Consider the following 25,974-nt stretch of genomic DNA (forward strand, 5'->3'; position numbering starts at 1 on the left):
AGTAAGTTGGTCTTAAGGTGATGAATTTTCTGGTGATAGCAATCCATGAAACTCAAGTAAAGCTAGAGAATTCTAAAAGCTGAGAATAAATGCTTGCTAGGTACCTTCTTTTGCTGTGTCTGAGTTGGACCTGGTGAGGTAACTTGATGCCAGAGAAAGAGTGCTGAATTTGACAACAGGAAATATGGGTTCAAATTCTACCTTCAGTAAACATACCAGTTTTTTGGTACCAAGTCTTCTTTCCTCTGAGACTGTTTCCTCTTCTGTAAAATGTCAATAATAATACCTATACCACCTACTTTAGAGGGGAATTGTAGGGAAGCACTTTGCAAAACTTAAAGTAATATATAAATGGGAATTAATTATTTGAATTGTAACTCTTAGGGAGTGGTACTACATCTATTGGACTTTCTATTCAGTTTGCCAAGTATGTTACTTTTTATGTACTAAGTCATTTATCCTGGATGCTTTACTATTTTTCACCTCTTTCATATCCAGTGTTGCCAAGGACTATCAATTTCACCTTTGGACATCTTTCTATTGCCATCCATGCCCCTTCTCTTCTTTGACATGCCGCCACCCTGGTACAGACTTTTGAAGACCAGTGGGTCTTCAAGTCTCAAGTCTCTCCTTACTCCAATCCATCCTCCATTAAGTCACTAAAGTGATTTTTCCTAAAGTGCAGGTCTAACCAAGTCACTCTCAGTATTCCCTGTGGCCCCCAGCATCAAATACAAAATGATCTATTTGGCATTCAAAGCCCTTTATAGCCTGAACCCTTCCTACCTTTCCAGTCTTCTTACTCCTCCATCCAGTGACACAGGCCTCTTGGTTTTTCCAAGATGCCATATTTCAGCTCTAGGTATTTTCTCTGTCTTCCATACTTGGAATTATTTCTCCTTCTGGTCTTCTATCTTTTTCAGGAAGTCTTCCCTAATCCCTCTTAATTCTAGTGCTTTCTCTATTTCTGTTATACATATGAGTTTTAATAGAGTTTTATTTTATTTAAGAGGTAGTAATAAGAAAACCTTGAAGTTTCTTCATTAGGAGAGTGATATGGCCAGATCTCTGACTTAGGAAATTCTATCTGGTGTTTTATGTGACAGACATGAGAGAGAGAGAGAGAGAGAGAGAGAGAGAGAGAGAGAGAGAGAGAGAGAGGAATTCGAGGCAAAGTAGTCCAATTAGGGGTTCATGCAAGTGATGATGGCAGCTTGAACTAGAGTGGTGACTATGTGAGTGGAGGGAAGGAGAAGGAGGTAGAGATCTTCTGAAAGAATAAATGAATAAAAAAATTTATTGAACACATAGCATATATCTGGTATGGTGTAAAATGCTTTAGAGATAGAATTGACAAGACTTAGTAACTTCCTGGATATGAAGGGTGCTGAGACTAGGAAATGTTAAGTCTGACCCTGAAATTTCAAGCCTGAATGACTAAAAGGATGGTGGGGTTTTCAAAGAAACACAGAAGGAAGAAAGAGGTGTGGGGTTTAGGGGAAAAGCCAGATGAGTCTGGCTTTTAGACATGTTGAGTTTGAGATGTTTATGGGTCATCCAGGTGGAGATGTTCAGCAGGCAATTAGTGATTGTTACAGAGTTTAGGAAAGAAATGGGCTGGATATATAAATATGGGAATCACCTGCAAGGACTTAGGAGAGGATTAGGAAGATTCTGACATGGTAGGAATACTTTCCATTGGACCAAGAGCTTCTGCACACAAATGGTTCTTGTGTTTTGCTTTATATTTAATCTTGCTGCTCGCTCTTATTTTCTGGCCAAAGTCTGAAGCAGAAGGGGGGGGGGTGGGGGTGAAATGTCACAAGAGAGATCATTCTTATGTATCTTGTTCCATCTGGCCACAAAGAAGGGAGTGGGGGTGGAAAGAGTGGGAGGGAGGAATCTTGGCTAGGAAATGCTGTCTCTCTCTTCAAAAACTCTGGTCACTGCCATGGATTGCTGAGGTTCCCAAGCTGGGTCTAACATCCAGTTTTTCGTGGCATCCCCGAAGAAGAATCCTTGACCCCTCTATTATGGTCTTACTGTAGTGTGAGTGATTTAGTGGGAATATATATTTTCTATATGATCATCTTTGTGTGCTTTTGAATTAGTGGGAACATTTTAGATTCTGGGGGAATGGAAGTGCTTTCTGTTATCTATTTGTATTGCCTCTTCTCTCCCATGTTAGGAAGTTATCTAATGACTAACCAATTAATCCATAGAAGTTTTAAGTACCTACTATGAGCTGGATATTTTGCCAGGTACTGGTGATACAAAGTCCCTACCCAGAAGGAACTTATCAGGGGATATGACATAATCAAAAATCAGCATATACAAAATGAATTTAAGATAAATTTTAGTGAGGAGGGCAGTAAATCATAATAAAATAAAAGACCTCATTTATATATATATACATATATATATATATGTATATATATATATATATATATATATATATATATAGCATAAAGGGGTTCATTCATTTTTTTTCAAATTCCATTGGACTAGTTGGCTAAGTCCCCTGGAAGACCACACCTGCTGTTCTTGAAATTTTAGGGGTAACCCTGAGGGGTTAGGATTTCTTTTACTGTCATCCACAAGCCCTGATAAAATGTGCAATCCTCAGTATTGATCAACCAATTAACAAAAGTTGACAGCTTCACAATAGTTATCTTTTACAAAAGGGATCTTTACTGAGAACATTTAGCAAGGATAGGAGTCACAAACCATCCCTTTCTGAACATGTACAGTAGCTGGGGAGAGTGGGTTCAAAGATAATGAGACACACATGTATACAGACTACCTCGGGCAAGGGGTTACTTTTTTTTCCTTCATGGAGTTACCACTGAGTTTGCTTTGAAGCAAGTTTTCAGCAATGGACAATTTTCTCCCCTTGCTCATCTGGGCCGGCTCTTGGCAGTGTCTTAGCAGATGAGTCAGCCCACAGCTGGGCAGGGTCAAGTAGCTGTCTGGCACAGAGTTGGTTCCTCACTGGACTTGGTTGCTGCTGCTACTGCTAAACAAGTCTGGCTGCTAGTTGTACCTCTAATGTCTTAGGGGTCTCCTGGTCTCACCATTTCCCTGATATTCCCATCTTAGAATGTCCAAGATCAAGAAACAACAAACTCTAAAAAAACAGATGCTCTGTGTTCACGGACGTATCTGGTTGGGAGATAGGATAGCCACAGCCCCTCTCCAAACCCAGAAGCTCATAGCAGTTCTTGTCTCACTAGATGCCAAGAAGAAAAAGCACAAAAATAAACTGAAAAATGAGCATGATGATCCTTTTGTATGTATAATCAGTTCCAGCTGAATTGGAATACTTAGGTAGCCAAATACTAAATACAAATAGAATAAAGGGAGAGAACATCTTTGTTGGCCAAACCCTTATTGGAGATCCATGGCCCAAGAGAAAGCTTACCTATAGAATCTCATGAAGGTTAACCTAAAACCAATTAACGATTGGGTTAGAAAGTTTAAGTACCATCTAGTATGGGAATAGGTAGAATAATAGGAAATAGATTTGTAAAGGACCATAGGGAGGCCCATAGTAGGCACTTAAATGTTTACTGTGCTAAATTAAAGCCCAGTATCCTTCTGAGCATCAATTTCCTCATCTGTAAATGAGGATAATAATAACACCTACTTCAGAGTGGGGTTGTGAGGGTCCAGCAAGATAATGTATGCAAAAAATAGTATGCAAATAACTTTGCCAACCTTAAAGTACAGTGTGTGTTAGATATCATTTTTAATGCCCAAGGTTACACTGACTGTAATCAGCATAGCTTGGATTCGAGCTCGGATCCTCTGATTCCCAATCCCCTCTAATTTTCCATATACCACACACTGCCTCTGGGGTAGCTGTCTTTTATATGCAGTTAAGCTCTTACTCTGATTGTTTCTCGCTGTGCTATTCATTTCTTCCTGTATTTGATCTACTTGCCAAGTGAAAACAAATCTTGTTTCTTCTCCTTTAATGGTTTTGTCCCTCTGTCTTTTTTCTTTGACTTTTCATAGAAAGTACAAATGACTCTTTTCTACATGTCTTCTCCTGAATTTGGGGAGTCACTACCACATCATACACTGGCCATTTCTGTGAGTGTAGAGTTAATGGTCAAGACTACTCTGTTTCCTCCTCATTTCTCAGGTCCTTTGTATCTGACACGATTCTTGAAGGGAACTGTGTTCTATTTGGGTCTAGTCTAAGGGCATTTTTCAACCAGGAAAGGCCAGAGAGTGCAATTTTTGCTTTTCAAGTCCTTTAGAAGTATACTTAAAGGGATGTTGCTACTCCTTTGCAAATCCTTTTGAAATGAAGTCTTAGAACTATCATGATATGAAGTAATCCCCATCATTTTTTTCTCTTATTTTAATTTTTGTCTTTTTACCACTGCTGAAAAACTGATAAAGAATCTAGTTCTATTTAACAGACATTTCCTGTATCCTTTGTGGTGGATATGGTGGTAGACACTGCAGATACTCTCAGATTTTGTATTTGATAATATTTTACATTGATTTATCTTTCTCATTTTGCTCACTTTCCCTTATATCAGTTATTTGACTACTATAAAGGAAGGGAAAGGGAATAAGCATTTATATGGCACTTAATATGTGCCAGATACTGCTCTAAGCACTTTATAAATATGATCTTATTTGATCTTCACAACAACTTTGTGAGGTTGGTTTCACAGATGAGGAAAATGAGACAGAGGTGAAGTGATTTGCTCAAGGTCACACTGCTAGTAAATGTCTGAAGTTGGATTTGAACTCAGGTCTTGCTCTATCCACTATGTTACCTAGTTTTCCTCTTTTTCTTTCTCTGATTATGTTGTAAATTGCTTTGGAGCATGGACTTGATTTGTCTATCTCTTTTTTTTTTTGTCTCTGGAAGCTAACTCAGCCCATACCTTATATACTGTTTTCAGACTATGTGCAGATTAAATGAATGAATGAATGACACATGACTAATAACATAATGCTTTCTCCTGTAATTTTGAACAGCCAGGGTATTCCCAAGAGGGAAGCCTACTATAAGCATGCTCTAAAGTGTTTAAGGTCAGTAAATGATGTTGCTGGAAAAATGCTATTCCTCATCTAACAAAGCCTGGTTCTGCTTTTGCCATCTGCAGGTACCTCTTTGCCTCTGATTTCACAGAAACTCAGTATACACCAAGTGGAAGTCGTCAAGTCACACCATTGAAAGCTGAGGTTCGTACTCTCCCACCCCACAGAAAAAATCAGATGTCAAATATATTCATTCTACCTCTGCAGTAGTCTCACATCAAACCCTTTCTCATTAATCCAATGGCTACTACCTTGGTTCAGATCTTCATCACTTTTCCTCTATTGTATTATTTTCCTATTTGCTTCAAACCTATCCTCTCCAATGCATTCTCCACAAAGTTGCTAAAATGTCCTCTGACCATATCATTCCCTTACTCAATAAACTCCAGTGGGTTCCTGTTGTCTCTAGGGAATAAAGGCAAATACCTCTGCTTGATATTTAAAGCCTTTCATAACTTGGTTCCTTCCTACCTTCCAGTCTCCATCTACTCATTGTCCTTCCTACATTCTGTGGTCCAGCCAGTCAGTCTTCCATCCTTTTCCTCCCACATGATGCTCCATTTTTACCTCCATGCCTTCCTCTGCTCTAGTATTCTGGAATGAACTCCCCCCTCACCTCTGCCTCATAGAATTTCTGGTTCCTTCCTCCCTACCTGTTAGTGTTCATTTCTAAGTCACCTTTGATTTATTTTGTATATGAACTGTCTGTATTTATGCATATTTATATATGTATGTATATATGTGTATTACCTCCTCTGATAGAATTATAGAATGTAAACTAATTGAGGGCAGGGACTTTTCCATCTTTGTGTTTGTATCCCCAGCAATTAGACCAATATAGGATATAACAGTAGGTCCTCAGTAAATACTGATGAGGGTCAGAGTCAGGATTCAAACCCATGTTTTCTGACTCTAAGTCATAGATTATATCATAGATGTAGAATCAGAAGGAGCCATTGGGGCTCTCTAGCCTAACACCCTCATTTTTTGCAGAAAGAGAACTATGACATAGATGTAAAGCAAATTCTCCCAGATCATTGAGGTTGTAAGTGATGGGATCAAATTTGAACCCAGGTCCTGCAATTCCTAAGTGATACTCTTCCAACTATTTGTTCCTGCATCTAATATACTATACATCTCCAGTGACTGTAGCTTGAGCTGCATGGAGATGTCTTATGTGCTGTGATTTAGGGGTCACCAGGAAAGCCCTTAGCTGTCTTTCTTTACCAGACTGCTTATAGCCTGAATTCTCCACCCCACCCCACTTATTCCTTAGAGTGCTGAAAATATTAAGATAAAAATGGTATCTGGGAAGAATAAAACATTAGGTTATATTAAGGACAAGAACTCTGTGGTCAGGAGGCCCTGAGTAAATGTTGAATGAATGAATGAACCATTATCAACTCCTTAGTTTGAGATGGTTTCTCAACTTAGTTTTATTACAGCAGCTCTCCAGTGGTAAATTTGGTAGAAGACAACAGAGGTCCAGAGCTGGGTGGGTGCAGGCCTACTGATTCAAAGGGAGGAAAGAGTATAGAAAGGGGAGAAAGGGACACTGAAGATAAATGCTATCCTTTCCACATTTTTTTTGCTGAGAGCTTGTCCTGATGAATCTTATTTAAGAAGGTATATTCACGAATAATACAATCTGTAGTGTTATCCAGCTTCCTGGGTGGCTGTTCAACTGTGACTAGAGTTCTAGGAATCTGCTCCTTTTTCTTGCCCTTCTTCTGGAACCTTTCACTACAGGGTTAGCTCTGTTCCCAGCCTTTTGGGGAGGTCATGGACTGGGCCAGATGACTTCTATTCATAAAGACTTCATGATATTGCCTTCCTCTCTGCTGCCAGCCAAGTGCTTCTGCCACAGCTCTGCATAGATCAGAATGGCTCACTGTCTTAGAATCACAGATTGGTGAAAGTTGGTGAGCTCATCCTTCCTGGGCTAGTTGGCTCCCCCAGGGATGACGAGTGGGGATGGAATTCTGTGACTTCATGGACCCTAATGATTTACTTGTTCTCTGCTCCCTTGGCATCTGCATTGATGGGAGATGTCATTCACTTCCTTTGGAGATTCAGATATCTCTCTTTTGCCCCTCCCCAACTCTCTAATATCTGTCTTTGTTCAAGAGGGCTATTGAATAATACACAGATTGAGTGATGAGACTGGATTTATGAGATAGTGATGAGCCCAGAAAAATATGTACATTTCCTGAATTAGTGATCCAAAAGGTACAATGTTGACCATCCTATAGATTCTTTCCCCTGTTCCAGTCATAGTGGTTTCTTAAATTAATTCTTTCTTCCTTTTTGAAGAACCAAAGGGTAACATGAATCAGGAATAATTTGTTCTTCTTACCTTTGACTCCATCTTTAAGGATCAGAGAATTTCAGTGTTAAAAAGAACCTCAAAGACCTTATTTTAAAAAAGCTCTTATCTGACAAATAATTCTTCTACAACATCTCTGATAAATGTTCATCTAAATTCCACATGAAAAATTCTGAGAGAAAACCTTTTGGTTTCTGAGTCTGGCAGCTATATTGATTTGTACGTTTTTTCCATACATTGAGTTGAAATCTGCCTCTTCTACTTCTACTTCTACTTTACTTCTCCCCATTTAATCTAATTCTACTCTGGGTCTAAGATAATCAGAATAACCCCAAGTCTTTATGTATGATAGCCCTTGAGATAGCTGAAGATGTCCTTATCTAACTGTGAAGTCTCATCCTGTATCTCTTTTGACTTTTATGGCTAAATTCTTTGAAAAGACTATCTAAAATAGGCCCCTCCAATTTCCTCTCCTCTCATTCTTTTCTTAACCCCCTTATAATTTGTCTTCCAACTTTATCATTCCACTGAAAGTGCTTTGTCCAAAGTTAACAGTGATCTCTTAGTTGATAAACCAAAGACTTTGTCTTTCTGAACTCACTACAGCCTTTGACACTATTGATCATTCCCTCTACCTTGATATTCTCTTTTCTCTAGATTTTTGGAACTGTCTCCTGTTTCTTCTCCTACTTATCAGATCATTCCTTCTAATCCTCATCATCATCCATGTCATATAATCTAACTACAGAGCTCTGTCCCTGGTTCATCTTCTCTACTCCTTCCACACTTCTTCACTCAGTGATCTCATCAGCTTCTGTGGATTCAATTATTATGTCTATGCTGATGATTCTTAAATCTACCTATTCTGCCCTAATTTTTCTGCTGACTTCCAATCTCATATATTCAACTGCCTTTCAGATATCTCAAATTTAGATGTCCAGGAAACATTTTAAGTTTAGCATGTTCACAACTGAACTCCTTATCTTTAACTCTTTAATTGCAAACTCTCCAAACCTTCACTGTTGAGTGTAAGACTATCGTCTTAGTCTCCCCAGGTTCACAACCTACGGGATATCCTTGACTACTCAGTTATCAAATGACTCCCCATCCCCCATTTCCAAGCTATTGGCAAGAATTATTGATTTCATCTTTCAGTGTCTTTGGTACATGCCTCGGTTTCTTGTCTCATTGAATTAATGGGGAAGATTGTGTGTGTGTGTGTGTGTGTGTGTGTGTGTGTGTGTGTGTTGGGAACCAGAGGAACTATATACACAAGTAATTAGGATAGAGAATAAATTAAGGGGAAAAACTTTATGATGGGTATTTCCCAAATTTCTATTCAGATATACAAAATAAATGCTGGGGCTTTTAAGTTACCTGACTGAAGACTTTATGACATTCAGTCAGATCTCTAGTCAGAGTCAGCTTTAGGAAGAGATTGTAGAGACTCTATATGACTCCTTCTATAGTCTTGCTTTGAAATAATTTCTCTTTCTTCTTTAATTTGGTCGAGGATCGTATTATTCTGGATTTGATGACCAAATCAGGTCCATTGTCATTACATGTTTACCTGGAAAGGGACATAAGGTCCTATAATGAGCATCATGGAGAGTCTGAGGGATTGAGATTCAATGGGTTAGTATAAGGAACAGAGAAACTTACCAGGGAAACAAGGTAGAAAAAAGTTAAGGTGATGGACTCATTGTGAGCAGGGACTTGTGGCTTCCACACTGCTGAAGATACTGGAAGTCGCTATCATCGAGTTGGCTGATTGCCTTGGCATCTTCTTCCAGGGCTATTCTAGGTGGGATTCTTAAGGAAAGCAAATAGTAGGAACAGAGATGGTGTTCTATGTTTTAAGAGAGTTTGTATAAGAAGATAAAGCAAAGGAGGAACCAGGTCAGGTTTGCATGCAGAGTCAGGCTTCTGGTTGCATCCTCTGTGAAGAGAGAGGCCAGAGCTTAGCACACTGCTTTGCCACTTATATAATAAGTGCCTTAAAATGTTTATTGATTGATTATTGATTTATAGAAGCAAAAAAGTTAGCAGTATAGTTAAAGACTCCTGAAAGTTCAGGGACCCCTTTGGAGAATCTACTAAAAAAATTTTTTTTAAGTCATACCAAACCAGAAGATTCGTTGCAAAAGACATTTAATTTACATAAACTATTAAGTTCTATAACATGGGAAATCTCCCCTATGGATGCAGAGTCACAGCCTCCTCCTCCTCCTAGGGGCTAGTACTAGACCACCTTTGTGCCTCTAAAGCTGCTTTCTACTTCCTGCAGAGCTGCTGACATCATCTCTTGCATAGTTTTAATTGGTTCAGTTTCATGCATTGATTCTACACTGAGCTTCAGTTGCTAAGTGTGCACTTGATTGGTTACAGCTCTTCTGTGAAAGTATAGGCTCATAAATCATGTATAGCTTTATGACTATTTTAGCTCTTTTGTGTGTCAAAGGCACTGTCACACTAAGTCAGCTCAACAAGAGTCTCTCAATTCTTATTTATCTTTTGGACTCATTTTATGGGGGGGCTGAGAAATGGCTCTTTCAATGGCAGCACTCTCAGGTCTGCTGGATATTTGAGTTGGGGTGAGAAAACTGAGTGGATAGGGGCAGCTAGTTGGCATAGTGGATAGAGCACCTGCCCTGGGGTCAGAAGGACCTGAGTTCAAATTTGTCCTCAGGTGCTTTTACTAGTTGTAGGACCCTAGGCAAGTCACTTAACCCTCATTGTCTCCTCTCCCAAAAGCAATTGCCCCCCTCTCCCCCCAAAAAGGCAATTGAGGGGTTTTAGTTGTATCATTCATGTTTTCTTAGATCTTTATTTAGCAAGACTGGAGGTGGTGGAGTTGACTCACCTTTGTCCTATGATCTGGTAGCTCCATTTAAATTGTTGCATGATTGACACTCCACTAGTCCAAGGCATAATTAATAATGGGGGAACTTTGTGGACAGTAATAAGGGAAAGATTGTGAGAGCGGTTGTAGAGGTCGGCTTGGCAACTGATTGGAAAAGAGGTATAGGAGAAAAGGCAGGATCCAAAATGACTTTGAGGATGCTACCATATGTGACTGGGAAGGATGACATTGTCCAAAGGAAGTTTGGAAGAGGAATGGACTTGTGGTATAATCTAATGAGTGCTGTTTTACACATGGTGAGATTATGATACCAATGGGATATCTAGGTGAAGAGATTTAATAGGTAGTTGACAGTAAGAGACTGGAGATTTGGAGAGAAATTAGGGTTAGGAATATGGTTTTGGGTGTCATTTACATAAAGATCATTAAGAAATTAGTGGATGGACAAGGGTCTAGACAGAGTGTTAGAGAATATATACTTAAGAGGTGTGGGTGATGATTCAGCAAAGGAGATTGAGGAAGAATAGTTTGACAAGTAATAAGAGCAATGGTTTGGAAGCCAAAGGGGGAGAGGAGGAGATATAGGACTGCATTGTTGGCATTGTCAAAGTCAAATAATTGGAACTGGAAAATAACCATTAGGTTTAGCTGATAAGAAATCATTAATAACCATGAAATTAGTGTTATTAAAGAGTGGGTTTAAAAGTCAAATTACTTAAGGTTGAGAAATGAATTATAAATTGATGATGGGAAAGTGTAGGTAAAAATTTGGGCAGATTCCCCCCCCCTCAGTATTTTGATCATCAAAGGAAGAGAAGACTAATTATATAGCATGATAGCTTGAAAAGATGTCAGGCTTATGTGAAGGAGTTTAAAGAATGGGGGTGATTGTTCAATGGAAAGGAATTTTCTTTATGGACTTGGAGGTAAGCCAAAGCTAGCCCTTCTATTTTTGAAGGCCAATAATTGCTAGTCATGCTAATAGCAGTTGGGGGAGAGGGAGAAAGAGAAGAAGGAGGGAGGGAGGGAGGGAGGGAGAGAGAGAGAGAGAGAGAGAGGTCTTTCTGTTCTACTGTCTGCTAGAATTGAGTGAGTTGTAATGAAAACACATGAGTTCCAGATGTTGAAGGAATTTCACCACCAGCCAGCATCTAAAATCCAGATGAAAAATGAGGTTGCAGTTAAAATAGCTATTCTAATTACTATGCAACCTGGGAAAGTAATTTCCCACAAATTTATAACTCGGGAAAGGGAACCAGGGTGCTAAAATTTGAGGAGTTACATTTTCTTGATAGTAGTCCAGCACACAACCCCTAACCTTCAGTGACCCCTAATTGCCCCACTCCTGAGGGCTTCCCAGGACTAACCTACCTTTACCACTGAATCCCCCATCCTCCCCTTCCTTTTCCTACTCTTCATGTTCTGTTCCCTGCTGATGAGAGGGGCATGGTGGTGGGGGGTGGGGTAGGGTGTTAGCAGTTAGCATGTCTTAGAGTTTGAAGTCAGTCTCCTGAGAGGATTTGAATATTACCTCTCCTAGTGTGATTGTACCCAGCTGACACTCAATAAATTTGTTCCAGATATAGGAATTCCTAGTTTTAGCTTTGTGCCTAAATAGCTCATTTGATTAGAGCATGTTATAGTTCAGTCTCATTATGGACTAGTTAGCTGTATTCTGTCACTAGGCTATGGTCTGAAGCTCAGACTCAGGGCTGGCCTTTACTTAACTGAGAGAATCTTGGTTTGCAAGTAATAGAAATGGTTAATGATGGCAATTTGAAGAGTTCTAAGCAGACCTAGGTCTCCTGGGGAACATATATTGCCACTGAGTTAAAACTTCAAATAGAATTTTAAAACCAAATTAAAAAAACCACTCAGTTCCTTCATCCCATAAATGACAGTATAAGGAGATGACGGGATTTAAAGCAAAGGCAGCTCCTGGAGTTGGTAATGAAAATGATGATGATGATGATGATGATGATGATGATGATGATGGTGATGATGCTAATAGGAATTTATAATATTTTAATACTTGTGAAGTGCTTTATGTATGTTAATTCATTTGATCCCCATAACAAACCAGCGAGGTGTTATCTCCATTTTACAGATGAGGAAAACAAGGCTGTCAGAGCTCAAGTGATTTGCTTAGGATTGAAGAGCTAGCAAGAATCTGAGGCATTATTTGAACTCATGTCTTCTGACTCTTAGAGTCTAGCTTTCTGTCCACTACTAAATCAATGCCAGCAAGCCCAGACTATGAAGATGTCCTAAGAAATTAGCTTCAATCCAGCATCTTTTCCACGGGGGCTGTTTTGGCAATCTAGTCCTAAAAATAATACACCTCTAGTAGGTGATGGCTCCAGGAAATTAAAAGATTAGTGCTATCAGGTAAAAACCCAAAAGATAGAGAAATGCTGAAAACTATGATAGTAGGTAGGGCTTGATACCAAAATTGCATCTCAAACCTGGCAAGGTCTGGCTCCAGACAGCATCTGACCCAGAAACTACAGGGCAATGACTTCTAGACTGTAGGAAAGACAGAATCTAACCCCACTATAACATCCACTCTAGAACTGCAGTGAGAGATAGTATTTGGACCTGTCTATCCCATTCAATAGCGTTAAAAAAAAACCCCAAACCTTTCCATTAATGAAATACTATGGATTAAGGTAATCTCATAATAAAATCTCTAAGGAAGAAAATAACTTTGAAATAACAGTAAATATACTATTGATAGATCTGTGAATGAATATAACCATTCTGGAAAGCAATTTGGAATTATAATCAAAAAGGTTCATACCCTTTGACTTAACTATACCACAGCTAGGCCTACAAAAATATAGCAGCTATTTTTGTGATGGTAAAAAATCTAAAACTAAAGAGAGGCCCATGAATTTTAGAATGGTTAAATAAGTTGCAGTTTATGAATGTAATGGAATATTATTGTATGAGAAATGAGAGAACAAATGATTCCAAAGAGACATGGAAATACATATGAATTGATTCAGAGTAAAATGATCAGAAACAAAAATAATTTATACTTTATCAATATTATAAAAATGAATAATTTTGATGCCTTTTATCGATTATGAAAAATGAAATAAGCAGAAACTGAAGAACACTATATACAATTCAATAATATTGCAGAGCCATATAATTTTGAATGTTGAATGAACTGTGATCACTACAGTGACCATGCATGATTTTAGATGGTCGATGATGTAGCATAATTTCCATCTTCTGACAGAGACTTGATGGATTTACCCTGCATAATGAGACATTCATGCGTTCATCCATCCATCCATCCATCCATCCATCCATCCATCCATCCATCTTTGGATTGGTCTGTTTGTCTGTCTATCACCTATCTCATATATATATGTAGTATATAGCTGAGGGAATTGTTTTCAATTTTTTATTTTCCCAATTGAATGCAAAGATAGTTTTCACCATTCATCCTTTTGCAAGCTTTTGAGTTTCACATTTTCCTACTCCCCCCGCCTTCCCTTTCCCAACCCCTTGGTGCAAGCAATCTGACATGTACAATGTACAATATGTACCATCATGTTTAACATATAGGGTATTTTGTTTTACTTGACTATGTATATTTATTATGAAGAATATGCTCTTTTATCTATTTTCAATGTAATTGGGGATCAGAGAAAGAGAATAAATTTTGGTGATTTTTTTAAATAGAGAAAAAGAAGGTATTACAAATGTGAAATATTGCAAGCAGCTTCAGATAACATAGTTGTCTTTTATGTTTTTACTTTGTGTTTGTTATAAGAGACCTTATGGAATGAAAACCATCTGTAAATGTAGTATAAAAATAAAATATATCAATAATAAATTTTATAAGAAATGATCATATAATTCTCAGAAAAAAAGAATGAATGCATCACAAAGGGTTCCAAGAATGGAAGGAAGAAATCAATGACATAAGTGATAAAAAATGAAACTAGAACATTTGTAATGAGAATCAAGAAAAAAAGCGCAAACACCTTAAACAAAGTACTTGACACCCTAAATAATAAGTGGGGTAAAGAGAATTCAGTGACTCAATGAAGCAATAAGAAATAGTAGAACTAAATTTTTAAAAATTAAAAAAAAACAAGTGAGATATTTACCATCAAAGCAACAGGAGAAATGATAATTTTAGGAATATTGAACTTCCAAAAATTAGGATCAAACAAAATATATGGATACTATAAGTACAAGAAATAATAAAATGAAACTGCCTCCAACTATTAAAGCCAGAAGATATTAGAAAAAGAAAATAGAATCCATGGGTGAGCTCCTGAAAGTAGTCTCAAATTGAGTACACCTAGAAATGTCATAGCCAAAATCTAAAGTTTTTAGGTCAAAAGAAAATATACTTCAGGGAGCCATGAAGAAGGAAATCAGACAAGTAGCTACCACAGTAAGGATCCCATAAGACTTAACAGCAAATGCTATAAAAGACTTTCAAGCATTCCTGTTGAGATAACAGAGTTAAGTAGAATCTATAAAACAAATTCAGGAGACAAAAGAAACTAAAAGATTGGTTTTTTTAATCTGCCTAACAAAATGGAAGAAGCATCTTGATATAAAAAGAGAACAGCTAAATGACTAAAAGAAAAAAAAAAGAGAAACCACAGCAGATGAAGAAGAGGAAATTGTTAAAAACTATTTCTCTTACAAGCCAAAAATGCTGATAACTTAAAAGATATAGATAAATAAACTATGAAAATATAAAACATTCAGCTTAACAAAACAAACATGTTTCAGTAAATTTGATTCAGTAATTTGATTTCGGTAAAAGAAATTGAATAAGACATACACTCCCAAAGAAAATAACTCTAGGCTCAGATGGATTTACAAATGGATTCCATTATATATTCAAAGGAGGCAGCTAGATGGCACATTGGTTAAAATCATGGTCCAAGAATCAAGAAAACTGATTTCCTTGAGTTCAAATCAGACTTCAGACATTTACTAGCTGTGCTGATCCTGTGCAAGTCCCTTAACCCTGTCTACCTCAGTTTTCTCATCTATAAAATGAGCTGGAGAAGGAAATGGTCCCACTCCAGTGGGTTTTTGCCAAGAAAATCTCAAATGGGGTCAGGAAGAACCAGACACAACTGAAATGACCAAACCACCACAGCAAAATGTATTCAACAAAGAATTAACCCCAATACTATATAATTTTTTTTGAAAAATAGAGAAGGTAAACATCCTACCAAATTCCTACTGTGAAACAAATATGGTTATGATTCCTAAATTTGAGATAAAAATTAAAGAAAGCTAAACTGTTATCTCTAATGAATATTGATGTTAAAATATTGACCAAAATGTTAGTGATTAATAAAATTAGTAAAAAGAAAATAAATTGTTGGTAAAATAAAGTAATATATATATAAAACATCATTCACCTTGATCAGATTGGATTAATGGAAAGGGAGGGTTGATTCAACATTAGGAAAACTCTAAAAACAAAAGACCATATAATATTGTAAAGAAACCAATAAAAAACAATTCAAAAGGTACAGAAGAATTTTTTGACAAATACATCTCTCATTTATATTTAAAATGCCAGATTGTTTGATGTTCAGATCTCTTCATATCCTGCCTATCTCCTGCCTTTTCTAATCTTTTTCATCTTGTATTCTGGAATCCATTGAAATTAACCTCCCCGCTGTTTCTCAAACATGATAACTTGGTCTTTCAACTTGGCATTTTTCACTAGTTGTCCCTGGATCTGAGATTTTCTTCTTCCTCTTCTCCATCTTTTGCCTTCCTTCGCTTCCTTCAAGTTCCAACTAACTTCCACTTTCAATAAGAAGTCTTTCCTCATCTCTCTTAATGCCTCCCTCCCTAACTTATCCTGTATACACACACACACACACACACACACACACACACACACACACGTATGTATTTGTACATAATTATTTGCATAGTTTATTGATCTCTGAGGGAACTGATTGCCTTTTGTCTGTCTTTGTATCTCTAGTGCTTATTGGCCAATTGGCTTTTATTAGCTTGGTCAACAGTACCGATAAAAGAACAATAACAATAACCAGAACCCACTGAAGAACTGGCAGTGTCTATAATTGAGATGGACCAGTCTTTTCTAATTTAAAACTATGGAGTAAAGCAAAGGTTTTATTGTTGTTAATTGAGTTGTGTCTGACTTTTGGTGAGCCCATTTGGGGTTTTCTTGCAAAGATACTGGAATGGTTTGCCATTTCCTTCTCCAGCTCATTTTACAGATAAGGAACTGAGGCAAACAGAGGTAAGTGACTTGCTGATGGTCACACAGCTGTAAGTATCCAAGGCCAGATTTGAACACCTGAAGATGAGTCTTCTTGACTCAGCATAAGATAAGGGAGAATAAAGAAGTGGATGGGTTTGAGTCTTGGTTCTATCATTTAATAGCTGTGTGATCTTTGGCAAGTTATTTCTATACCTGGACCTCAGATTTCTCCTTTATAGATGAAAAGTTTAGAATAATTTCTATAGATCTAGCCAATTCTTATAATCATGATTCTATACTAAGTCCAAGATTAATAGGTAAGGATCCAAGGAGTTTCTAGAAGGGAGAAGTCAAGGAAATCTTCAAAGGAGGAGGATGGAACTTACACCATTACCTCTGGAATGAGAAGGGCACCTTTGGATACAATTCCTATTTTTCTCTGCTTTCATCAAGTTCTTTCACCCTTCTAGGATGACTGCTTTTATCATGGGAAAGTGAGAAGGGACGAACAATCCATCGTTACCCTCAGCACCTGCAGAGGCATCAGGTAAGTGGATCTGGGCCCCCTACTCTTGCCCCATGGTGTGGTAGAGAATGGCAACCCCCATCCCCACTAAGTTTCTTTTCACTTCACTGAAGTCTCCTAATCTTCCTTTCTGCAAACTGTAGGAAGTTTTTATTTTATTTTTTAAATGAAACTTGTGATTTCTTTAGTTTTTATCACTTCCATTGAGGAAACTCCCTCTAGCAGTGAAGGGCAAGGCCATGTTCTACACTTTTGAGTCTTAGAGATTTGTCACAGTACTGAGAAGTCCAAGACTACTCTTCATGCCTCTGAGATTAGTATTATACTGCCTCTCTCATAGTAGATTTGTTTTAGGTTTTTGCAAGGCAAATGGGGTTAAGTGGCTTGCCCAAGGCCACACAGCTAGGTAATTATTAAGTGTCTGAGATCGGATTTGAACCCAGGTACTCCTGACTCCAGGGCGGGTGCTTTATCCACTACGCCATCTAGCCTCCCCTCACAGTAGATTTTAAGAGAAATATGGTCCTTTTTCATCAATTTTATTGCTTTTGGTAAAAACTTGAGAGGTTTCTTCTTGGGACAGCATTGGCCAATCTTGACAACTCAGAGACTGACTTGAAAGATTTGACTAGAGAAGACTTTGGAAAGTAGATGTTACATTTAGCCTTGGTTTAGAAACAACTAGGCAATGTAATGCAGAGTTTAACAAAATAAATTAAAATGCAGTGCAACATAAATAATGTCAACTTGTGATTTTCCAAGTCAATATACAGGGATCTATTTGGATTTGACCGCTCTGGTGAAGTTCATTGTACTGAACCTGGAGTCAGAGAAACTTGAATTCAAATCTATCCTCAGATATTCAATAGCTGTGTGATGTTGGGCAAGTTGCTTAACCATTTACTACCTCAGTTTCCTCATCTGTAAAATAGGGAAAGTAATATTATCCCCCCTTCCCCAGGGCTGTTGTGAGGCTAAGAGATGCTATGATATTTGTAAAGCACTCTGTAAACCTTAAAATGCTATATAAATGCTGCTGCTGTTGTTCATTGGTTCTTCATGACCCCAACATGGGTATTTTAGACAAAGATCCTGGAGCTCTTTTGCCATTTCCTTCTCCAGGTCATTTTACAGATGAGAAAACTGAGGCAAACAGTATTAAGTGACTTGCCCAGGTCACATAGCTAGTTGTGTCTGAGGTCAGATTTGAACTCAAGTCTTCCTAACTCCAGGCTCATCCACTGTGCCATCTGACTGCCTGGTAGGAATGCTAGCTATTATTATTATTCAGTCAATAAACATATTAATCACCTACTATGTGCTGTGCTAAGCACTGGTGATATAAAGAAATACAAAAGAAAATCCCTATATTTAGGAATTCACAATCTTATGGGGAAGACAGCATGAAAACAACTGTGTGCAAATGAACGATATACAGGATAAATGGGAAATAATCAGCAGAAGAAGGCACTCCGATTAAGAGGGATCAGGAAAGACTTCTTGTTGAAAGTGGGATTTGAGTGAGGACTTGAAGGAATCCAAGGAAGAGGAAATGAGGAGTAGAGCATGGAGGTCAGCCAAAGAAAATGCTTGAAGCTGAGAGGGAAGGCCTTTGCTGGAGGTCCAGCCAAGAGGGCAGTGAATCAAAGTGAACACAGAGGCCCTGAGGTGTTTGGGGGATAGGTCATAAAGGACCCTGAACATCAAAGTGAGGATTTTGTATCTGTTTTGGAGGTGACAGGGAACTACTGGAATTTTCTGATTAAGGGGGTGATATAACTTTGGTGCCTAAATGGAGGTGGACATCATCATCTTCATCATTTCTCTGCTTGCCAGAATCCTTTATTCTACCTCTTCTTTTCCTCTATTCTAACTCTTCCCCAATTTTTTTAAAGGACTCTTTGACTGCAGATCACCCTTCCAATGAGGCAGCCTGTCACTCATCAACCTGGGCCAGCTGCTATTGAGTTAGTTTATCTGACTCTCTATCCATGGTTTATACTGATGCCTGGGACATAGTGACCATTTAACCTATGCTTGTTGCTTTGCCTAGTCCTGCATATGTTGGAACAAGAGACATATTCTTCATTCCCTACATTGTGATCCCCACATGTTTGTTTATAAATAGGACACTGATTGTTTAGAGCTGTCTCCATCCTAATATTGTTTGACAAAGCTCCCTAATGGGAATTCAAGCAGTCAGGAAACAAGGTTTGGCTGAGGGGCTGGAATGAAAGGCTCCCCAGATCCCCTCTAGTGGCTTGAGCCCATAAACTGGATCAGCATGTTGGCAAACCAAGGCTGAACCACAGCCACCTGTGGCTCTCCAATAAATAAAGATTTCCCCAGAAGAGGGGAGGGTGCAGATGTGACCTGGTTCTCTCTGGCTGTCCTCAGACTACTCCGGCAGGAACTGCTGGATTTTGGCGTGGGCTCTGGAGTTCTTTAAAACTCATCCTGGGAGCCTTGACAAAGTGTGCAAGCCAGCTGAAGCTTCCATATGTTTTCACTTTGCCTTCCCAGCTCAGTGGGGAATCTTTACCTTCTTCCTTGCTCCCAAGTTCTCTTCTCTCTCTCTCTCTCTCTCTCTCTCTCTCTCTCTCTCTCTCTCTCTCTCTCTCCTTTTCTCCCCAGGAAATAAATGGTATTTTTCAGAGCAGACATTCTGCCTGTGAGGCTGGTTTAAGAGGGAGTGGTCCTGGGCCAGATGGCTCCAAGCTGCCCACTGTGGAGGAGTGGGCTGCAACACGGCTCCCAGCTCCATAAACACTGCCTTTAGCCCCTGAGTCTTCTCAAAGGAGCTCTGCAATGGAAAATCTCCACAGCAATTGCTTTCTCTTTGCTAGAAACACCTTCCCTGTGATTTGGGGGAGATGGGCCTGATTTGTATCCTCAAAAATCTTCAGGCCCTCTGGAGTGAACTTGGAGGAATTCAGCCCTCTTTGGGTGACCCTGAGACTGGACAGGCTCCTGTTGAGCCCTCCTTGCCAGGGCTGTTTGCCAAGCATGAGGGAGCGGCCATGCAGGTACAGGACCAGCAAGGGTAAAAGCCCTCAAGGAGGCAGGAGATTGGCTATGGGAACTGGCCCCAATCCTAGCCCTGGGTCCTTGAGCATATCGCTTCACCTCGGGGCACTTGCTTCCTTAGAAAAAAAAAAAAAGACTGGGTGGGGGGGGGGGGGCAGCGAGGTGGTGCAGTGGACAGTTCACCAACCCTGGAGTCAGGAGGACCTGAGTTCAAATGTGAGCTCGGACACTTAATAATTGCGTAGCTGTGTGACCTTGGGCAAGTCACTTAACCCCATTGCCTTAAATAAAAAAAAAATTTTAAGGCTATGTAATAAGATAGCCCTCACCTTACCTACCTCAAGGCTCTGGGGTTGAATTAAAAAATGGATGGGAAGATCCCATGACACCTGGAAAGGGCTCCACTGTGAGGTGGTGTGATTATCTTCTGGGTCTTGGCTCCTGCTCCAAACCCTATTGTTCCCAGAGATTTTGTTAAAGGTTTGCTTGGGTCCCAGAACAGAGTCCATGGCAGGGCTCCACACCTCTCCCTCCTATGGGAGCCAAAGGACACATTCTTCAGCCCTTCTGTAAGATTCTGGTTCAGACATCATGTGGGAGAGGGGATTCTGGCCCTCAAGGAGCAGGGGACAGGAAGGCTTCCACTCTTCTTTCCTTCCCTCCCCTCAGATCTCCAGGCTGGAGGAGGCAAACACTCCCTGCATGGACACCAACCCTCCCTTTCACCTAGCTTTAGTGGGGGGGAACTTCAGGACCTCAGCAGCAGCAGCAGCAAAGAATTGCCCTGAGGGTGTGGAATAGTTAGAAGCACAAAACTGGAGCCTCTCCCAGGAAAATTAACAGTCTATGATAAGCAGCTTTTTCCTTCTCTTTCTCTCTTGCCTTTAATTTCATTTTTATCACTAGCTTTTCTTTTGTTATCACCTTTATTTCCTAATATAATCTTTCTTCCTCCCCTCCCCTGTGAACCATCCCTTGTAATAAAGAATAAAAAGAGTGAGAAAAAATGGTTTAATCATCAACCAATCATCTGCCATCTTTAACAATATATGGAATATTCCACATCAATAATCTTCTATCTGAAAAGAAAGGAAATAGGGCACATTTTCCTCAATTTTTCCCCTAGGACTAAATTTGGTGAATATAATTATATAGCATTTATTTTTATTTTTTAAATAACTCTTTCTTAGAAACATTGTTATACTGAAGCCTGAGCATAGAATTTCATAGGGAATGAATTGACTCCTAGACTGGGTAACCTCTGGGAGAGGTAATTAGATATCATTATCAGCAAAAAGATAACCATCTATGGATGATCATTGCTATGCTAGATAATAGAGCATGCAGAGAAATCATTATAGAGTTTTAGTGGAAATGAACCTATTTCCCTGAGATGAGAAAACTAGAGGTTAAGTGACTTGTCCAAGGTCACACAGGTAGTAATTAGCAGATTGGGATTTGAATCTAGGTCCTGTCTTTAAATCAATCCAAAACACACTCTCTCCCAATAGGAGGGGTTTTTAATCTTTTTGAGGGTGAATATTATGAACCCTTTGTCAACCTAGTGAAGCTTATGGACCACTTCTCAGAATGCTTTTAAATGAATAAAATTAAGTATCTAGAATTACAAAGGAAACCAATTTTATTGGAATACAGCTATCAAAACCTTTTAATGTAATGAATAAAATGTTTTGGGAAAGGAATACAGTGTAATTTCTAGTGGGTAAGCTTTCCTTCCTTCCCTTCCTTTCCTTCTGTTTCTGATGAGGCTCTAATTAAAGAATTGTTACTGTAAGTTTTGATCATGATTAGTCTGGATGGGAAGATCCCGTAGCACAAGCTTAAATCAAGAACTAAAACTGTCTTACAAGCTAAGTGTGCATGATGTTACATTTGTTGTACCTACTGAGAAATTTGCACGTGAATGTACAGAATTAAAAACCAAAAAATTGCCCCTTTTATTTTTTTTTATTTTTTATTTTTGTAAGGCAAAGGGGGTTAAGTGGCTTGCCTTAAGGCCACACAGCTAGGTAATTATTAAGTGTCTGAGACCGGATTTGAATCCAGGTACTCCTGGCTCCAGGGCTGGTGCTTTATCCACTACGCCACCCAGCCACCCCCAAATTGCCCCTTTTAAAAAAAATACAATAATCAAGTTTAAAAAAAGTTCATGGACTCCAGGTTAAAAACCCCAATTCTAGAGGCAATGTATAAGATTTACCAATATCATGCTTTTCATCAAATATTTATTGAGTACCTACTATGTGCTCTTTTATATCTCAAAATACATTAATGTAATCTCTACCTATTTCCTTTTTTTCTCTATTCTCTAATAATGGGGGTGGCCCTTCCTCTTGCCAAGTCCAATTTCTCTATATGTGATTTTAATCCCAACCTCCTTAATCTTCAGCAGGTTGACCATTCAAAATTACACTTCCTTCTCTAATCTTCAGCTTCTTCCTATCTCTGATTCTTTCCCTATGGTCTTCAAACATGCCCAAGTTTTGTTTTATTTTTTTTAAATGTTTATTAGACCTTGCCATGTCTTCAAGTTATCCTATACATCTCTTTCTGAAACCCCTAATGTTGTCTACTTTTTCTACCTTCCTTTCATTCAGTCTTCAATCTTTGCGATCTGTCTTCCACCCTCAAATTAAATGGAAACTGCTTTATCCAAGGTCATCAACAATTTCCTTTTATAAAAAAATTTTTTACATAACTTATATTTCCCACTGTATTATTTCCTCATCTCCCAGAAAGCCATCCTTTATAATAAAGCATGATAAAAGAAAGCAAGATAAAGTTCAGCACAACTAAACAATTTGTCAAAAAAAAGTTTATTATTTGTGGTATCCCATTTTCATATACTAAGGGACTAAACTTGGTCAATATAATGCTAGAATATTCATTTTTGATTGTTTTACAGAATGATTGTTTAATAAAGGAATAATTTCTTAATACATGATGGGTATTTTCTCCCTCTATTCTCTTACTTCTTGCCCTCTCTGTTGCATTTCATAATGTTTCCACTCTTTTCCTAACTACTCTCTCCTCTGTGTATTTTTATAGCACTACTCTCTTTTTATCTGTCTGAACACTGTTTCTCAGCTTCCTTTTCTTGTTTATCATCCATCCACCACCATCTAACTGTGGGTGTGCCCTAAGGTTCTGTCCTGGTCCCTCCTTCCCTCCCTTTCTGTTTCTCTCTATATCCACCTCCCCTTTAGCCTCATCAGCTCCCATGGGTTTAATTATTGTCTCTTTGCAGATACCTTTCAGATCTATAGAACAATCCTAGTTGTACCTGAGCTCCCGAGTCCCACATCAACAACTGCTTATTGGACAATTCAAATAAGAGGCTTCTCAAGCTTGGCATATACAAAAGAGAACCTACAATCTTCCCCCTTTCCCCCAAACGCAACCAACTTTTTATAAAACACCCCTATTTCTGACTAGACCTTCTCACTTTTCATTGCATATAGCACCTTCACCTTCATTTCATGTCTTCCTTCAAAACTCACTTCAGATCTCATCTTCTCCTGAAACCTCTCTTGTTCTCCTCAATTGCTAGTTTGCCCATCCTCCCTATGCTAGAATGTGATGTTTCATCAACTTGTTTTTATTTCATTTTATTCTCCATATATTTCTAGATGTACCTAATGGGTCATAGAATATAAGAATTTTGACACTGAGGATTTTTTAAAGTTTATATCCCTAGTCCCTGGCACAGCTTCAGAGTAGCTCATAGTAGGCACTTTATTAAAATGCTTGTTGGTTTTATTGAGTATAAGATACTATGTTTGGTTCTGGGGTTAAAGAAAAGAGGCAGACAAGGCTGGGAATAAGTATTAAGTGAATAATATAGAAAAAAGGGGCCCAGGGGTTCAGGGAAGAGGAGTCATTAGGGACTGGCTGCAGTGGTCAGACAAGACTTCTTAACCTTCTCTATCTTGGCCAGCTAGATAGCACAGCAGATTGGAATCAGAAGGACCTATATTCTAATGCTACTTTAGATACTTCCTAACTATCTGGTAAAATCATTCAACCTTTGTCTGTCTCAATTACCTTCTCTGTTAAAAAAAAATAAACAACCCAACAACCCCCCTAAAGTAGTTGAGAAGATTTAATAGGATAAAATAAGATAATATTTGTAAGATGCTTTGCAAACTTTGAAGCAATAAATAACTATTAGTTATTTTTCATTTTCATTACTCTATAAACCATATGCACATATAATATATAAATACATATGTATGTGATATAACATGAACCATTGTTGTTCTTATTTTAAAAGTGGGTAAATGTTATTCTTAACATAATATTATTCCCCAGAAAATGTTTTCTTAATACAAAGGAATGTATCTTTTTTTTTTAGGTTTTGCAAGGCAAATAGGGTTAAGTGGCTGGCCCAAGACCACACAGCTAGGTAATTATTACGTGTCTGAGTTTGCATTTGAACCCAGGTACTCCTAAATCCAGCACCAGTGCTCTATCTACTGCACCACCTAGCTACCCCAAATGTATCTTTAATAGTTAAACTTTAGGTATTGTGGCAGCTGAGTGTGGAGCCCCCTAAAACACAACAGTGAGCAACTGTGTACTCTCTTGTAAGGACAATTATAATAACTCATATTCTTATAATTTACTAAAGTTGACAAAGCAATTTCCTCCCATCAGACTCCCAAGGTGGGTAGACCAAGTATCTTCATTTCCCAGATATCCTGAGGTATAGAGTGGGTAAGTATTTGCCCAGGGTCACACAGCTAATAAGTATCAGAACCAAGATTCAAATTTCTGTCTTTGCCTCGAACTCTGGTGCCCCTAACTCTGTGGCACATTGTCTGTGGTCAGCTTGGCATGTTGTTTTGTTGGAGTAGATCCACAATGAACCAGATTGACTCTTGAAGCTTTTTTAAACTTAGGACAGTTGTTTAGTGAATAGACTGTAAGAACATAGTTCAAATCCAGCCTTAAACACTTCCTAGCTGTATGACCCTGAGTAAGTCACTTAACCTCTCTTTGCCTCCGTTTCTTTATTTTAAAATGGGGATAACGATAGCACCTGCCTCCTAGGGTTATTGTAAGGATCCAGTTGAGATAATAGTTGTAAACCACTAGCGCAAAGTCTGCATACATAGTAAGCATCATATAAATATTGATCATTACTATTATTATTGTCATCATCATTATTATTATTTTGAGAGAGATGTCCCTAGAGTATGGGCAAAGGTGCCTTCCATTGAGGATGCTCAGTTTCACAGGGTTTCCCCTTACCTAGAACACATTCCTCTGTCATCTGCAATTCTTAAAATCCCTCAGGCTCAGTTCAAAAGTCATCTCTTCCATGAGATTTTTTTTTTCTGGCCCTTTTTTTATTTTTGTAAGGCAATAGGACTAAGTGACTTGCCCAAGGTCACACAACTAAGTAAATATTAAGTATGTATCCGAGGCTGGTTTAAACTCAGGTCCTCCTGACTCCAGGGCCAGTGCTCTATCCACTGTGCCACCTAGCTGGCCCCTTTCTGGACCTTCTTTAAAGGGAGGTTCAGGTGCCTCCCTCCAAAATGACTGTGTTTGTTTTCTATGTAGTTTCTTAGATGTATATGTGTTATTTCCAGCAATAATAACAAATAGCCAACATTTACATAGTGCCTAATATATGACAAGCACTGTGTTAAAGCATTTTGTAATTATTATTTCATTGAATCCTTACAATAACCTTGGCAAGGAGGTGCTATTATTATTATTATCCCCATTTTGAAGATGAGGAAACTGAAATAAAGAGAGGTTAAGTGACTTGCCCAGGGTCACACAGGCAGTAAGTGCCCAAGATAGAGTGGAACTTAGGCCTTCTTGATTATGGGCCTGGTGCTCTGTCTGTCCACTACCTGTTCTAATAATAAAAATTAGCATTTATGTAACTTTAAGGATTT

The 25,974-nt window shown here is 38.6% G+C and overlaps 1 protein-coding gene across 1 annotated transcript in view; it reads left to right on the top strand.

Annotated features, from left to right (window-relative positions):
- The window catches only part of ADAM19 (ADAM metallopeptidase domain 19), a 132,539-nt gene that overhangs the window by 49,369 nt on the left and 57,196 nt on the right, over nt 1-25,974 (top strand). Inside the window, 2 exon segments of the mRNA XM_074212523.1 lie at nt 5,130-5,208; nt 16,959-17,035. Coding sequence (XP_074068624.1) covers nt 5,130-5,208; nt 16,959-17,035 — 156 coding nt within the window.

The sequence above is a fragment of the Macrotis lagotis genome, chromosome 1 (assembly GCF_037893015.1).
Source record: "Macrotis lagotis isolate mMagLag1 chromosome 1, bilby.v1.9.chrom.fasta, whole genome shotgun sequence".
In the NCBI taxonomy this organism is placed as follows: Eukaryota; Metazoa; Chordata; class Mammalia; order Peramelemorphia; family Peramelidae; genus Macrotis; species Macrotis lagotis.